The sequence below is a fragment of the Xyrauchen texanus genome, chromosome 11, assembly GCF_025860055.1.
Source record: "Xyrauchen texanus isolate HMW12.3.18 chromosome 11, RBS_HiC_50CHRs, whole genome shotgun sequence".
NCBI lineage: Eukaryota > Metazoa > Chordata > Actinopteri > Cypriniformes > Catostomidae > Xyrauchen > Xyrauchen texanus.
This window is the reverse complement of record NC_068286.1, coordinates 44328340-44345941: the sequence shown is the minus strand read 5'-3', so window position 1 is coordinate 44345941 and position 17602 is coordinate 44328340. Positions and strand designations below refer to the sequence as shown.

Below are 17602 nucleotides of genomic sequence, written 5' to 3'. Positions count from 1 at the left end.
GCTGGACTCACAGTTCTCCTTTCTCTTTCTCACTCAGGTTACGCGAGTTGTGTTATTATGGGTTAACAATCATTTTAGTGACTTTGAGGGAGATCCTGATATGACCAGTTTCTTGGAGGAGTTCCAAATTAATCTGGAGAGAGAGGTGTGAAGCATTACTCCTAACCATCTCATTCATTTAAGAACAATACCTCAGGTTTGAGGCACAGACATGCATATATAAATAAAGCTACATTTACAAGCATCCCTATCTTTTTCCTCTTTTGACGTGAGCAGAAAATGACTGGTCAGTTGCGGTTGCTCAACATAGCTTGTGCTGCTAAAGCCAAACCCAGAATGATTACAATAACAAGGTCTGCTCGAGAGATGTCCCTCCCCTTTACACTTATTGGAGGAGCTGAACGGGGGACACGCCTCTTTATCAGCAGTGTGGAGGTGGGCAGCAAGGCGGAGGAGGCGGGGCTTAAGCGTGGGGACCAGGTAACATCTTTCAAACCTCAGGATTATGTCATATCTAAACACTTGACTCTGAAGCAGATTCTTCAGCACATATCTGTCTCTTGTCTTTGTCTCATCCTTTCCCTGCCTATCTACAGATATTGGAGGTGAATGGGCAGACCTTTGAGAATGTACAGTTGTCCAAAGCAATTGAAATTCTCAGGAACAACACACAGCTGTGTATGAGTGTCAAAACCAACCTCCTGGGTGAGATTCCCACCAGGATACACCTTCCAATACTCACACACACAGACTAAAGTCAAGTTCCACTTTCTCTCTCATCCTCTTATCCGTTTCTCTTTTTCAGTCTTCAAGGAGCTGGTGGCCAGGGTGGCAGAGGAAAGGAAAAACGGCGTTCCTCATCTTCCAAGGATTGGTGATGGAAAGAAAGGTAGCCGTTACTCTGTACCTGAACTTGGAGCTAGTACTGATCTCATAGGTCAAGAGAAGGTCAGCAAGAAGGTCAAAGCTCATACAATGGGTGGCAGAAACAAACTGATGAAGATTCTAGACAAGACACGCATGAGCATCCTACCTCAGAAACCTTACAGGTATAATAAGCACACGCTGTCTTATTATTACTAATTATGATTGTCCCACCCTAAACCCTCAGCGTTGGTTTTAGCACAACAGTGTTTACACATTCAAAGGATACTTAAAGGGATAGTTCACTCAGAAATGTTAATTCTCTCATCATTTACACACCCTCATGCCATCCCAGATGTGTTTGACTTTCTTTCTTCTGCAGAACACAAATTAAGATTTTTAGAAGAATATTTCAGCTCTGTAGGTCCTTACAATGCAAGTAACCTGTGGCCAGTTCTTTGAAGGTCCTAAAAGTGCTTAAAGGCAGCATAAAAGTAATCCATACGACTTTACTGTTTAATCTATACCATCAGAAGCGATATGAAAAGTTTGGGTGAGAAACCAAAAAATATTTTAAGTCCTTTTTTACTATAAATGCCCACTTTCACATTGTTTTTTGTTTTTTCGCATTCTTCGTGCATATCGCCACGTACTGGGCAGGGATGAGAATCATCCCTCCTTTTCTTTAAAAAAAAGCAAAAATCGATGTGAAGTGAATGCTTGAGGCCATGGTTCTGAGTGCGTACTCCGGGTAGGGAAGGAGGTATTTCCCCAAGTGAAGGAGTTCAAGTACCTCGGGGTCTTGGTCATGAGTGAGGGGACAATGGAGCGGGAGGTTGGCCGGAGAATCGGGGCAGCGGGGGCGGTATTGCACTCGCTCTATCGCACAGTTGTCACGAAAATAGAGCTGAGCCGGAAGGCAAAGCTCTCGATCTACTGGTCAATTTTCGTTCCTACCCTCACCTATGGTCATGAAGGCTGGGTCATGACTGAAAGAACTAGGTCGTGAGTACAAGCGGCCGAAATGGGTTTACTCAGAAGGGTGGCGGGCTTCTCCCTTAGAGATAGGGTGAGGAGCTCAGTCATCTGTGAGGAGCTCGGAGTAGAACCACTGCACCTTTTCATCGAAAGGAGCCAGTTGAGGTGGTTTGGGCGTCTGGTAAGGATGCTCCCTGGGCGCCTCCCTAGGGAGGTGTTTCAGGCATGTCCAGCTAGGAGGAGGCCTCGGGGAAGACCCAGGACTAGGTGGAGAGATTACATCTCCACACTGGCCTGGGAACGCCTCGGGGTCCCCCAGTCAGAGCTGGTTAATGTGGCTCGGGATAGGGAAGTCTGGGGCCCCCTGCTGGAGCTGCTGCCCCCGCGACCCGACTTCGGATAAGCGGTTGAAGATGGATGGATCAACATTGTCACAAATGCTTTCAATTGAGCTTAGATTGAATTGAACCTGGAATTTCCTTTAAAAAACTGTCCCCATTAACTTCCATTGTAAGTGCCTCACTGTAACCCAGATTTTTGGACTTTGGAACTTTTTTTAAAGAAAAGGAGAGGCAAGTCAAAATACATTTTTGTGGTACTCAGTATTACGCCATTAATTTTGGCGATTGAGCATAACTTGGATAACCAGAATATTACTTTTAAATATGAATCTATACAGGCTATACACAGGCGGTTGGCACATACAAGGTACGACTGCTGTGGGATAATTGACTTATTTCTCTTCAGGATTTCAGACTCACAAAGATGACTCATGTGTTCTTGACATTTACATTTATGCATTTGGCAGACGCTTTTATCCAAAGCGACTTACAGTGCACTTATTACAGGGACAATCCCCCTGGAACAACCTGGAGTTAAGTGCCTTGCTCAAGGGCCCAACAGTGGCATCTTGGTGGTGCTGGGGCTTGAACCCCCGACCTTCTGGTCAGTAACCCTGAGCCTCAACCACTGAGCCACCACTGCCCAGTACAACATTCACTGTTGTAGTTTTCACCTTCGTCATCTGTTGTTTAGCGGAGATAAAGCCTTCATGCGCTTCTTTGTAAACAGAAATGGCTCAATTGTGAATGTTGCCACCTTGTGGATCCATTAATTAGTGCAAATAATTCCAGACGTATGCGTATACTGCATGTTCAGAGTATGCTCTGCTAGAAAAATCGGATTGCACGCCTTCAGTGCTCGATCACTGCTCATGATGAAATTTGCGTTCGCGTTCATGTCTGACCAAAGTATAGTTTGCGCTTTACCGTTGTCCCATACACACCTTCATTACCTTTTAAAGCTGGTATGTAAATTGGTGCTGATTTTGACATGCTCAAAGAAACATTAAAGAGAAAGAACCACTCGGTAAGGATCTTGTCATTGTACAACAATATGTAAATGAATAAAAAAAAAATTGGGAAGTGATCACTTGGTTTATGCGGTTAACTCTGTTGAAATAAGCAGAAAAATTATCTAATGCTAATTTTCCATAAAATAGTGCTGAATAAGTTCTTATTTTTATGCAGTGACCTGGGCTTGGGGCAGACCCAGGATGACAGTATTGTGGGATTGCGGCAGAACAAACAGGCTCCACCCACTATGCCAGTCAGCGGAAGTCTCTCATTCAGTAACCCTGACCTGGCCCAAGGCCAACAGCGCATTATCGACTACAGTACACAACCACAAGGTAAACACAAATACTCGTTTCAACATACAGTTCCATGTTTAACCATACAAAGCATTCAAATACACACTGCATACAGATATAGAAAATATAGCCGTAAGAAGCCAGGCTTTTGACTATCATAGGATCATAGGGAAATCGTATATCGTAAGGGGTACAATGACCAACCTTGGGGCAATCAAATCGATGCACTCTGTTTCCTGAAAGTTGCCCAAAGCCAGCCAATCTGATTGGAGCTTGTCATTTTGTAAAGCTGTTGTCGGTCTCTGAATGATCTGCGGGCAGTTCAAGGGCATGCAATCTAATGCTGAGACTATGTAACAAACAGCTACGCAGAAGCACACACAACACATCACATAGCTACATACAGCACCTCTGTATTATTTATAGATATTTATCTAGAGTTCTACTGCTCTTCTGCTGCTTTTTGTGTTCCTGCTTACCTTAATATCAGTTATATATACCTGTGTAATTTTCTAACGATCCCGCAACCCTTTCATTGCTCACAGCACCTGGATTCACTCGTGAGTATTAGTGCACTGTAGGGGTTCTGCTCGTTTCTTTAGTCGTACGATTCCACCTGTCTTTATAGATTTCAGTCCCTCGGATCTATTCGTAGATGCCTGTCTTATTCTCTTTGGTCTCTCTCAATGCTTTTGACTTTCCTTCTCTGTGGTTCTGCTGGTCTTTTTAGTCCTTGTACAGATTAATGTGTGTTTTGTTGCATAGTCTGCAGACTTGAACCAATGGCAAAGTTTTCCACTGATGGCATTAATCCTTATGTGGGACACTTATGGGAATTTGTATTTTCTTAAAGGCAACAAAAAAGGATGCAGCGGCACTGTTGCCATGTTTTTCCCAGTAGGCTGTGTTTTGCTGGTAGGCTGGCAAACTTGACTCATTCGATTTAAATGTTGAATTTCAAATGAAACGCCTACAAGCTGTGGGGCTATTTACTCTTTGCTGTCTCAATTGACCACTGATTTCTTTCAGTGGCCTATATGTCTTTGTGCCATCTACAAAACTTGCTATTGGGCCAAGTCCTGTATTTAATAACCGCCCTTTTTCCGAACTGTGATCTAAATACCACTTTTAGGACTTTGACTTTGACTTTTCAGGACTTTGACTTTGTCTTTACAAATAAAGCTCTATAGGTTCATACTTTATGCATTTCTACATAATTCTTTCTTTGGCGCTAAAGACGCCTCTTCTGACTTCTGCTTCATTCTCTGAACATGGGTCTCCAATTAACCTCTTTGTTAATAGGGTTCCTCTTATCTCTAGTTGTTTGATTGTTGCATCTATCTCTTCATCTACCCCATCCCTTTAGCTAATATAATTCTAGAGGTTGCATGCAGTTCGTTCTACATGGGAATGTTTGAATCCTAGTCCTGGTTAAGGTTTATACTGTAGTTCTTTCGAACAGCTATTTTATTTTTTGTTTGTTTTCTAACTTTTTGAATTCACAGAATTGCAAGACCAGGTGCTGCGTGTTTTCAAGGCAGACCAACAAAGTCGTTACCTATTGATCAATAGAGACACTACAGCGAGAGAAGCAGCCAATCACGCGATTCGAGAGTTTGGCCTGACTGCAAGTCCTGAAGCCTTTTCGCTCTGTGAGGTGTCAGTCACGCAAGAGGGCGTTATCAAACAGAGACGACTTCCTGATCAACTGTCCAAACTTGGAGACAGGATACAGCTTAGCGCCAGGTTTAGTCTTAGTACCAACCAAATGATCTCAAGCTATATTTGACACATGATTTGACAATGTATTGATTTATATTTTTCTCCTGCGTCAGATATTATCTGAAGAACAACATGGAGACAGAGACGCTGTGTTCAGACGTGGAAGCGCAGGAGATGCAGCGAGAATCTCTGGTCTCTCTGTTATCCCTGAGCTCCATGGAGATAGCCAATCAGTTGTCGGCACGCAACTATCTGCTCTTTTCAAGCATTGAACCAACCGATTACATCTTTGACCTCTTCAAACTCCGCCCACAGGAGCCTACTTCCAACCTGCGCAAATTTGAAGATCGTGTAAACCAGGAGACCTTCTGGGTCGCCACAGAGGTGGTACGGGAAAGCAATCTGGCCAAAAGAGCGAAGATCATCAAGCACTTTATAAAGATTGCCCTTCATTGCCGCGACTGCAAGAACTTCAACTCCATGTTTGCCATTATCAGGTAACTTTTCTGCTTAATGTCTAGAAAATACAGTTGAAATCAGAAGTTTACATACACCTTAGCCAAATACATTTAAACTCATGTTTCCACAATTCCCGACATTTAATCATAGAAAACATTCCCTGTCTTAGGTCAGTTAGGATCACTATATTTAGAACATTTGAAATGTCAGAATAATAATAGAGATCATGATTTAGCTTTTATTTCTTTCATCACAGTCCCAGTGGGTCAGAAGTTTACATACACTTTGGTAGTATTTGGTAGCTTTACCTTTAAATTGTTTAACTTGGGTCAAACTTTTTGGGTAATCTTCCACAAGCTTATCGCAATAAGTTGCTGGAATTTTGTCCCATTCCTCCAGACAGAACTGGTGTAAGTGAGTCAGGTTTGTGGGCCTTCTTGCTCGCACATATGATGCTCAAACCCCCATGCTTCCTAGTTGGGATGGTGTTCTTCAGCTTGCAAGACTCACCCTTTTTCCTCCAAACATGACAGAATGGTCAACAAAGTGGGTCTCGGTCTGCTTCCAAATGAACTCTGGTACGGTTCGATTGATTATATGAACGCTACATGGACCAAAGACGTTTAAACGGACCAAAAACAGGAAGTAATTTGCTGACCTCATTAAATACTGACCTCAAGCATACCTGGTTCTTCTCCTCATAGGAGCTATGTTTCCCATTACAGTTCGGTACAGGTGTCGGAACCGCCAGTCAGCCGTCCTTACAGCATATTTTCGTTTGTGTGTGCAACGGAGGAATTCCTGGCGCTGTTTTGACTCCTTTACACATTTTATTAACTCTTCGTTTGTTCTCAGCTGGTAAAACTACCACCATATACACACATATACATCCAACGAGCACATTTCGCCAGCATTGTTTTGGATGATCGGCAAGTTCCGTCAGAAAAGATACATCATAAAAGCTGTCCAATCAGTTTGTGACTTTTTCCTGATGTCTTTGTTTTTGTATCGTTAGGTTCAGTGTTAAAAATGCCAGTGTGAATGCTAAGTGAACCAGGACTAAATGTATCATTTTCTTTTTTGGTCCAGACCAAGAGAACCGAACTACATGTAGTATGTAAACTTCTGACTTCAACGTTATAGGCAGACACATAAGCACTGCAGTTTGTGTCTCTTAATTTTGTGAAATAAAAATGTCTACCTTATGTACAAGAGGTCCAGTTTTTTCATTTACATACATTTACAATCTTTGTTTTGCCTTTTGTTGCTGATTATTTGATATTTGTGCTTGTTTGGTGTGCAAAAATTTCAGATTTTCAAAAATGTTTGTCAAGATTAAAGAGATCCCAAAAATGAAAATTCTCTAATTCACCCTGATGCCATCCCAGATGTGTATGACTTTGTTTCTTCTGCTGAACACAAATGAAGATTTTTAGAAGAAAACTTCAGCTTTGTAGGTCCTCACAATACAAGTGAATAGTGACCAAATCTTTGAAGCTCCAAATAGCACATTAAGTGTAAAACCTGACACTACTCCAGTGGTTTTATCAATGTCTTCAGAAGCCATCCAATCGATTTTGGAAGAGAACAGACCAAAATAAAACGTTTTTCAGTATAAATCTTTACATCGGCAGTCTCCTTGGACCTTGGGCGATCATGATTTCAAGCTTGATTACACTTCCTACAGCGCCATCTAGTGCTCTGCCATGCGTCAAGCACTAGAAAGTGCAATTGAGCTTGAAATCATGATCGTGCCTAGAGACTGCAAGATGCACATTGAAAAGGAACTATGTTTTGGTCTGATCTTACCCAAAACTGATTACCGGTAGATCATTTAAGAAGACACTAGAGTTGTATGGATTACTTATATGCTGCCTTTATGTGCTTTTTGGAGCTTTAACGTTTTCATCACCATTCACTTGCATTGTGTGGACCTACAGAGCTGAATCATTCTTCTAAAAATCTTGATTTGTGTTCTGCAGAAGAAAGAAATACACAACAGGAATGGCACGAGGGTGAGTAAATAATGCTAATTTTTATTTCTGGGTGAATTGTTCCTTTTAGTTTTAATTACATTTTTCAAATCAGCAATAAAATCTGACAACAATGATGATATAACTTTTGCTTCTTCAGCTCAAACAGGCTAAAAATGCATTTTTCATTGGTCCTGGTAATTTGCATGCGCTTTCTAGACTAAACAATGGACAATGTCTCTACAAGAAAGTGATGGACTCTTTTTACTGACAGGCGGGACTTCCCTCCTACAGCTGCCACATATGCGTTATGAATACTTCCATTCATTTTCCTACAAGTGATCCTGACGTGTTCCTGTTCATCTTTTTCAGTGGGTTCAATCTAGCACCCGTCTCTCGGTTGAGATCTACATGGGAACGTTTGCCTGGAAAATACGAGAAGCTTTTGGCAGAATTGCAGGACGTGTTCGACCCTTCGCGCAACATGGCCAAATACCGCAACCTTCTCAACAAACACAACCTGCAGCCTCCAGTCATCCCTTTGTTTCCTGTTATTAAAAAAGACCTTACCTTCCTCCATGAGGGTAACTTACACCTCTCCGCGTGCCTGTCGCCATCTAATTTTGAATTTGTTTTGAAAGACGAGTACGAATCTGTCTAATGTGTATGTTTATAGGCAACAACTCTAAGGTGGATGGTCTGGTGAATTTTGAGAAGTTGAGGATGATTGCAAGAGAGATCAGACACGTGGTTCGAATGGCTGCCATCACCATGGACCCTGCTTTGCTTTTTAAGACTAGGTACAGTTATTCAGAATTAAGACATCAAGAAAACCTTGGTATAGAAGCATCATTAGACTGACACACTGTGTTCCAAAACCTGGCTGAGATGCCTTACAATTTGGACTAAACAAGATGTCTTGGGTGACGACATAACTAAGATGCCCACCTTTTGAAACCGCTTCATGTTGGGAGCTTTAAAATGCTGCAGCTCATCATGTTTTGGAACAGGCTCTTACACAACAGTCTGGCTTACATTCATTGCTGATAGTTCCTGCTGACAGTCATTTGTGTGCTTTGTGTCTGTACTGGACTTTGTGGGGGGGGCGTTTGCTCAGTGGGCTTCACTGTCTAAGCACTGTTGTCTTTTTGTCTCTCTCTCCTACATCATTTTTTCTCATTCTCTCAATTTTCCTGTTCATCATATTCACGACTCTGATTTAGGAAGAAAAAGTGGAGGAGCCTAGGGTAAGTGGGACTGCTACTATCTCTGTCTTTCACTTTCTCTGTTAACTGTCATGTTTTTGCTTTTTTGTGTACTAAGCAACTCCACACAAACACTTCCTCTGATAGACTAGCCTGTTTTAGTTGGACTATGTATGAAAAATCTCTTTTTTGTTGTTCTCTCAAATGCTCATTTTCACTCTCTAGAAAGGCATGATCTTTTTCTGACAAAAGTTTTGATTTGACTTGCAGTTTTAAAAAGCATCTTTTTGATACTCTAGCAGTGGTGTAGTACTCGAGATCGGTCTTGGTCCCCTTTTTGAAGGTCTTGATCGCTTGGGATTTTATTTCAAGAACGGTCAAGACCACAACTGCGGGAATATCACTAAATTGCCTGTGCATTTTCTGATTTATTAACATCATTACTGTGATTGGATGTAAAACGTCCAATAACTTGACTCATTTCTAATTTGAAATGTTTGTTACTGTTAACGGCTGTCAACCCTCCCTGCCCCCTTGACACACACTCCATGAAAGTTAATGCGGGAAACTGTGGCTGTCTGAGTGATGTCAGCCAAATCTTCTGTAATACAGTTTGGCTACTGTGACAGGGCGGAGGGCGGGGCTAGGTCGTGTTTCTACACACCCGGCCCCTTATCAGGCTAATCAAGCCTCCGAGAGGGATAAAGGCCGACTGCGGACTGTGGTGCGAGAGAGAGCGTTTACGGGCAGCTGTCCATCATATGTGTGTTTGTGTCTTTTTGTTTAGTTCTTCATGAAATGTCATTTATATTGTCAAAACGGTTCTCGCCGCCTCCTTTCCCGGTTTTCGGCACCAGTGTAAAGGGAACAAGGGAAAGGAGGCGGCGAGAACCGCCTTGACAATATAAATGATATCTGTCCATTTTAAGCTCTGATTTGAGAAAGTATTACAACTAGGGCCGTTAGTTTAACGTTTTCATTTTGTGAGATTAACTATATAAATTACACTGGTGGCCAAAAGTTTGGAATAGTGTACAGATTCTTCTGTTGCTGAAGGAAATTGGGCCTTTAATTCACCAAAGTGTCATTCATCTGATCACAAATTATAGTCAGGACATTACTGATATAAAAAACAGCACCATCACTATTTGAAAAATGTAATTTTTGATCAAATCTAAAATAGACAGCAGCATCACTCCAACACCTTATCCTTGAGTAGTCATGCTACATTGCTAATATGGTTCTAGAAAATCACTTGCCATTATATCAATAACACTGCTGAAAGATATTTGGTTCATTAAATGAAGCTTAACATTGTGTTTATTTTTGATTTGCCACCGTATGCAATAGACTGGCATGCCTTAAGGTCAATATTTGGTCAAAACTGGCAAAAAAAACTAACATCTTTCTCTAGAAACTCGTCAGTCAATCATTGTTTTGAGGAATGAAGGCAATACAATGCTTGAAATTGTAACTGAAGATTTGTGTAACTACAGTCTTCAAAGACAAAGGACAACTGTCTCTAACAAGGACAGAAAGAGATGTGTAAAGGCCAGATGTACAAATAAACAAGAGGATAAGTACATCAGAGTCTCTAGTTTGAGAAATAGACGCCTCACATGTCCTCTGCTGACAGCTTCATTGAATTCTACCTGCTCAACACCAGTTTCATGTTCAACAGTAAAGAGAAGACTCTGGGGTGCAGCCTTATGGGAAGAATTGCAAAGAAAAAGCCACTTACAAACAAAAAGAAAAGTTTAGAGTGGGCAAAGAAACAGATAATTGGACAACAGATAATTGGAAAAGAGTGTTATGGATCTTAACCCCATTGAGCTTTTGTGGGATCAGCTTGACTGTAAGGTGCGTCAGAAGTGCCCGACAAGACAGACACATCTATGGCAAGTGCTACAGGAAGTGTGGGGTGAAATGTCACCTGAGTATCTGGACAAACTGACAGCTAGAATAACAAGGATCTGCAAAGCTGTCATTGCTGCACATGGAGGATTTTTTGATGATAACTCTTTGAAGTGGTTTAAGAAGATCTGAACATGTATTTTTTCAAATTGTAATAGTAATTTTTCACATTTATATGTGCTTAACTATACATTGTGATCAGTTGAATGCCACTTTGGTGAATAAAAGTACCAATTTTTTTCCCATAAGAGCAAAATCTGTACATTATTCCAAACTTTTGACCGCCAGTGTGTGTGTGTTTAAAAAAATGTAAGCAATTAATCATGCTCCCTGACGCATATGTACATTTAGTTATAACGGGACAAGTTTTCCTACCATACGAGCAAGTCAAGCTTGAAGTACGTGTGTTTTTACAAGCCACCTCTAAAGGTGGCAGCACGCCTCAGCAAACCTGAAGTAGCACAGCCATTAAATGAGAACTGCTTGCTGAGGAAGCACAACAGAATACAGAAATCTCCAAATGCGATTTTCAAACATTTCCACTACATTTAACTTGAGACAGTGTCCTAAAAATATGGCGTTTATGATGCTGAATACCAGTGAGACACTCCCAAGTGCATTTGTCTGAGGCATGTACATAGAGCACAATTTAAGAAGATGCAGACGGAACACAAAAACGCGTTCTGTGAGAACTCTATAAAAAAAAACAGATTGCTGTAAACTGTAGATTTGTTCAATGATATGAGAATAAAACAAACTATATATTGAGTTCTTAAGCCACCTTTTGTATTGTATAATCAATGCTTGATTCACCTGCCACAATAATGCAATTTATTTCAAATGCTTCAATCTGTATTATATAATTATTATGCATTATTTATAGGAATTATCTTCATTTGGGGGCCTTTCTTAGCAAATTATGACATTTATCAGCATGTAATTAATTAGATAAAAAATTGGAATCAATTGACAGTCCTAATTACAACATAAAAAAATGGCATGCATCACCTTTAACCTGTTGTTTTCTACAATAGTCACTCCTCTCAAATTTCTTTCTCATGCATGTTAAAATGCCTCACGGCATTGACAATTCCACCAAAACGATTCTCTGGCTGGTTTTGTCTAGTTGTCTAAAATGACTGGAATTTCATCTTCCCTTTGCTAACTTCTCCATTTGTTTGATGTGTTCTATGGTGACCTCACCTGCTTTCATTAAAATACATTGTGTATTTTGTGTGTGTGTGTGTGTGTGTGTGTGTGTGTGTGTGTGTGTGTGTGTGTGTGTGTGTGTGTGCGTGTGTGTGTGTGTGTAGGTCTCTAAGTCAAGTGAGCAGCTCTTCTCTGTCTGACATCGGCACGATGGGTGGCAAGAGGAAAGGGAGGCGGAGCTCTTTCCTCAGTTCTAAGAAACTCTATGAGATGGAGATGATGAGCAGACGTGTGCGACAGTATTTGGACACGCACACTCACGAGAGTGACGAGGACACACTCCATGGTCTGTCCTTGCAGTGTGAGCCTGCCAACAACTCAAGTGAGTCACATACACAATTAAAGATATCTAAATCCCTCCTTGTACACAGTAAAAGTAGAAAAGGTCATTAGTTCTATTTGGACACCAATTGATTTTCAGTGTGACTATATAATAACTCTTGCATGGTTCTGGACAATAGAAATAGGCTTTGCTCAGCAACAACAATAAAATAGTGTGTGTGTTTCAGCACTGAAGATCTCAGGTGAAAAGAGAAGAGTGGATGCATCTCCTGTCAGTCAAAGAAGTGCCACTCCGCGTCAGCCGAATGGAAATCTCGGTCGCAAGAAAGCAGCTGGCAAAGAGTTACCTCCATTTGGTGAGAGCGTTTTCTCTGAAATGGTCTCACACACACACACACACACACACACACATACATACCCAATTACCCCAAGTGTTAGTAGCATCAGAGCGCCCTCTGTTGGCAGCTGGAAAATAGACAAAATCTTTTTTAAAGACTTTTTTTAAATCTTAAAACAAATGAAGGAATTGTTTTTTTTTTAAAAACAAATGGTTAGTGAATGGAGATGCTTAACCTTTCATGAAATGTTGACGTCAAACTCAGGAGGTCATACTAAATATTATATGAGCATTTCAATTTTTGGCCTCCATGTCTAAATTGAGTTTCAAAACCCTTTTTATATTTTATTTAGTGTTTAAATGTTATTTTAAACTAATTATTTTTCTAGAAAACTAGCTATTTTACATGCAAGGGATTTTTATGTTAGAAAATAGTTTATATAATATATCTAAAAAAAAAACATGGGATTTGTGCTTCTAATAAAGAACTTGCCACAAGTTTATAGTTGAGTTTTTGTGTCTGTGCAGGTGCCCAGTCTCCTCAGTCTCTCCATAAGATTTTGTCTCTCTCAGAAGAAGGGCGGGACAGACAACGAAAGCCGCCTGAGGACTGCCAATCAGATGCTTCATCTATACTCTCCTCTCCTCGCACCTCACCTCACAGTACGCCTAGAAAAGGTATGTTCTGATGATGTGTATTGAATCAGTTTTACAATATGCAAATGTATTTCTACAAGGAATTCTGAGCCATTCTTACATTATTCTGTTTTGTGTGGTTTTGTTTTTTGTGTTTGTGTCTCGTAGCCCCACAATTAGTTGTGAGTGAAGCATCAGATCAGTTGAGTCTGTTAAGCTCCTCCTCTTCCGATCTTATCATGGCTGATGACCACACGCATATGCAAGCCCATACGCTTACACACCCTCTCAACGCGCGTAGGACAGAGCCTGACCAAATAAGCCTGGGGTAAGAGGTTTACACACACCCTTGCAAAAACGAAAAGTTATTCTATAACCTTATTCTGGTCCTTGATGCTGATTGGTGTACACAACATTCCAGCCATGCTAAGCTGGTGCTGTGATGTGAAACACCTGTTCACTTAGATTTTGTTTCACTGTGCAGCACCTTGGTCCAAAATTAACACCCGCCAAGTGCCACTTGATGAAACAATTGTCATTGCTGAGTAAGTGAAACATTGGCCTGTGATTTTAAAAGGAAGTGCTACTTTAATTGTACAAAAATTGTAGTGTGACCTTTGCTGAAGATTCTCAGAATGCACTGCAGCCTCAGCTTTCTATTCTTGACAGAAGTGACCGAACTGGAACCCAACGTGGTCTTCTGCTGTTGTAGCCCATCCGCCTCAGAGTTCGATGTGTTGTGCATATGTTTACATCAGGATGGCACTTACTTTTGTTGCTTAAATTCTGTGTTTTGCCAAACAACTCAGCAGTACAGCAGGGCCTCTCATTCACTATTGTTTAATTCTTTCTATCAGTCATTCTATATTGCTTTTTCTCAGGTGCTACTCACTTACTCCGGATCAGTGTGACCGTGCATCGTTGGATGCTGTAGACAGTGGGCGTGGCAGCTGGACGTCCTGCTCCAGTGGTTCCCATGACAACATCCAAAGTATTCCACAGCGCGTTGGTTATTATGACAACCGCAGCTGGGAGACACTGTCAGAAAGGATTGGGCGCAGTCACGTGACCACACCTAACGGTTTCTGGGGTGACGAACTGGAAGGCGACACGGGAACGATAAAGCGAAGAGGTGGAAAAGATGAGACTCCAAATGCGAACAAGAGTAACATGAGTCGAAAGGAGGGCAGATTTAGAGAGCCCCCGCCCACACCTCCGGGTTATACTGCGCTATCATTGGCAGAGGCAGATAGCCACATTCATGCTCACGGGCGACGCCCACCAGACTACACAGCGGCGTTGCAGAGGTCTCGCTTTCTCAAAAGGACATGTGAGCCTCCCCCGTTACACCCATCCAGTAGATTGCCAGCATACACCCACTACCAGTCACCAGGAAGGGCCCAACAGGATGGTTAGTATGTTGAATTTAACAATGCACATGAAATTGGAATCAGGAAAGGAAATATTTAATTCAAGCTCTTTTTTTTTTTTCCCACTACAGAAAATGAGCAGATATCTGCTGTTTAAACAGGGACACTTCCTGTATCTCTGCCCCAGTGTTTCTATGTGGCAGACTATGTGGAGACATGGCCAAAAATGAACTATAGCCAAACATTTCAGGTCTTCATGGAGATCACTGTGAACGAAGAGAGGAGCTGAGAAAATGTTGGCACTTTTAGCAGATGTTCTTCAAAACAAAGGCATAATAAAATGAAGAATAATGTCCCATTTTATGTTTAAAGTGGTGAGGTGTTGCACATGATGCAATGTCAGTGTTATAATACAGAACCATGGAAAGTGTTATTTTATTTGAATTTTTTAGTCTGACGTGTTCCTTTAGTATGTGTGTTTAAGAGTGGAACTTTATGTTTGTGTATGTGTGAGAGAGGAAGGATTGATGCAGCCCTCTTCAGACACTTGGAGACTGAAAGACAAGACTGAGAAGCTGCCTACATCTCTCTGTGCTAATATCAGTGTTTAATGTAACTCATGATTTTATGGTCATTTTAAACATGCCTTCTCTCATCTGATCGTGTTCCTAAAAACATTCAAAATGTGGCCACAAGCTTTTGTTTGAAGAGATTTTAAGTTTTGTATTTAAATGTAATTTTATCTGTTTATTGTTAGGCTATTCAAATGATATATGGCACATCATGAATTGTTGCACACATTTTCAGTAGCAAGAGATTTTTGTAGATATAGCTGTTACATAGATGATAGGTGGTCAAGATATGGTCAGTAAATAGTTACAACAGTATATTTTACTCTTTAGAATATCATGAAATTGTTCAGATGTATTGCTTATAGCTCCTTGTGTTTCAACCTAGCCCAATATATATCACATGTATTTACGTCTTTTACAAAGACAACTGGCAAAGTCTTTAACTATATATTTTTAATACAATGATTGTAAATATTTTGTTAAATATTTCAGAGACCTATTCTGTTTATTGGACACAATTCAGCTGCAAATGACTGAGAAAAATATACACTGTAGCAATGAGTATTGTTCTTATTAAAGAAATCTCATTTCTTGTCTCGTTTATACAAAGTACGACATTAGACTATTTTTGCTCCATCTTTGTTGCTTTCAGCTCTGTTATCTTAAATGTGTGCAGGTTCAGTCCTGAAAACTGAACAAAATGTAGAAATTTTATGTGTTTATGATACTGATAGGATATAGGTTGTGGCAGACTAGATCATGTGCACTACCCTGCTGCGCAGCATGGAGACGTGTTACTGCTAGAACATACTGTATACAGTTATGCATGTGGACATGCTGCTGCTGCACAATCAGAAGAATGCAAGAAGTGCTTCATTAAGCATACAACATGCTGTTGCACAAATAGACAAACAATCCCACTGTAGCTCTAGACAGGTGATGCTGGGGAGGTGGAGGGTTTCACAGCAAACTCTTGTAGTGTACAACAGTAAATAGGTTGATAGGCTACCCGATTACACGTCACAACATATCATGTGAGCCGATTGGCTTGACATCACATATGAGCGAGCTGATTGGCTAACTGGTCAGATAACCACTCAGCTTGCTGCATTCAGAGTTTCATGCCTCAACTTAGTCATACCCCTCTGCATATCTTAAAGAGAAAAGAAAAACAATTGGCTAAAAGTTTCAATGAAAGTACACAGACTCATTGTCTATTTTAAATGTAATATTGCACATGTAAGTTGCCTATCATTGTCTATTTAAAATGAATCAGTAACATCTCTTGTAGTACTATGGGGCAAAACCATTTTTCCATGGCCTTTTTACAGATATAATACATCTTTAACCCTTCCATGCTCTTTCAGCTCAAGCTCCTACATTGAACCTACAGGGACAAATTTACCCATTTTTAATCTTTAATTTCTAAAGATTGTAATACAGGCTCTGTTTGCTTCATCTCTACTTTTGGTCTTAAATTGTTCCTCTAGGTGGCAGCAAACACTAGTATTTTTTTTCTCTCTCTCTGTCACCTTACATCACAAGATACAGATCTGAAAGGCAAGGGATGGCTCAATGTGGCTTCAAAAATCTTGTAATAAAAAAAGCTTGTAATAAAGGCCGTTTGCTCGATCTCCCTTCTTTTAGTCTTATGATCATTCCAAAATGAAGTTGATGTAAATCATTGTTAAACATTTAAAAGGGTCAAATTGACCCATAAGACCAAGAAAGGACTAAGCTGCTGTAACCCCTGAGCTGCAAAAACAATTGTTTTCTGGGAAACACATGCTGTTAACATAGCCCAATCTGTCAGGCAATAGGGTCATTTTATGGATATTAACTAAAAAAACAAATCAATTTCAGAAGTTCTGGGCGCATTAAAATGGGACAGATTCTGGATTATTGGGAGAGCAGAACATTATAGAACTTTCAAACTAATCTTCATAAACCTAGAAAGCTATTGAAAGATTTACTTATCTTTGCTGATATGTGTTTGTGTGTGTTTCATTCACAGGTCCAGGTGAAAAAGACCCTCAGAGGTCAAAGTTGCATATGGGTATGTTACGTCTGATGCCAATGTTGCAAATAAGACATGTAATATGAATGAATCAATGTAATGGTAGGCAAAGTGTTACCAGCTTTGAACGGGTTATATCAAACTCTTTGCATGTGTTTTCATATAAGCAAAGTACTACTTTGCATGATGGATATTCAGCTCTGAGAGCTTTTTATTTATAGAATCTAGTCCTTAGGTAAAACCCAGGCTGCTGTCTTAACCATGGCTCTTTTTGTAACCCACTGCCACATCAGAACCTGAAAAAATCCAAAACAAAGAGTGAGCTAAAGGAAAATCCCAAACAGCTGAACCGGCTCTGCCTGTGGCGCTTTAGCTGGTCTTCCAACCCATAGCAGCTCCACAGTCAGTTCGAC

General features: G+C 40.6%; 1 protein-coding gene across 7 annotated transcripts in view; it reads left to right on the top strand.

Moving 5' to 3' along the window:
* Positions 1-16773, top strand: part of LOC127651513 (rap guanine nucleotide exchange factor 2-like) — a 60274-nt gene extending 43501 nt beyond the window's left edge. For 3 of the 7 annotated variants that reach the window (XM_052137378.1, XM_052137376.1, XM_052137381.1), the window contains 17 exons: positions 38-145; positions 277-480; positions 597-705; positions 806-1049; positions 3372-3532; positions 4039-4053; positions 4999-5239; positions 5329-5712; positions 8020-8231; positions 8324-8447; positions 8871-8894; positions 12080-12297; positions 12485-12613; positions 13123-13272; positions 13399-13558; positions 14112-14641; positions 14732-16773. In XM_052137378.1, coding sequence (XP_051993338.1) covers positions 38-145; positions 277-480; positions 597-705; positions 806-1049; positions 3372-3532; positions 4039-4053; positions 4999-5239; positions 5329-5712; positions 8020-8231; positions 8324-8447; positions 8871-8894; positions 12080-12297; positions 12485-12613; positions 13123-13272; positions 13399-13558; positions 14112-14641; positions 14732-14757 — 3039 coding nt within the window. In that variant the 3' untranslated portion in view covers positions 14758-16773. The remainder of the gene's footprint in view (positions 1-37; positions 146-276; positions 481-596; positions 706-805; positions 1050-3371; positions 3533-4038; positions 4054-4998; positions 5240-5328; positions 5713-8019; positions 8232-8323; positions 8448-8870; positions 8895-12079; positions 12298-12484; positions 12614-13122; positions 13273-13398; positions 13559-14111; positions 14642-14731) is intronic. The other 4 variants (XM_052137380.1, XM_052137377.1, XM_052137379.1 and 1 more) reach the window with 3 other exon arrangements.
* The last annotated feature ends 829 nt before the right edge of the window (positions 16774-17602 follow it).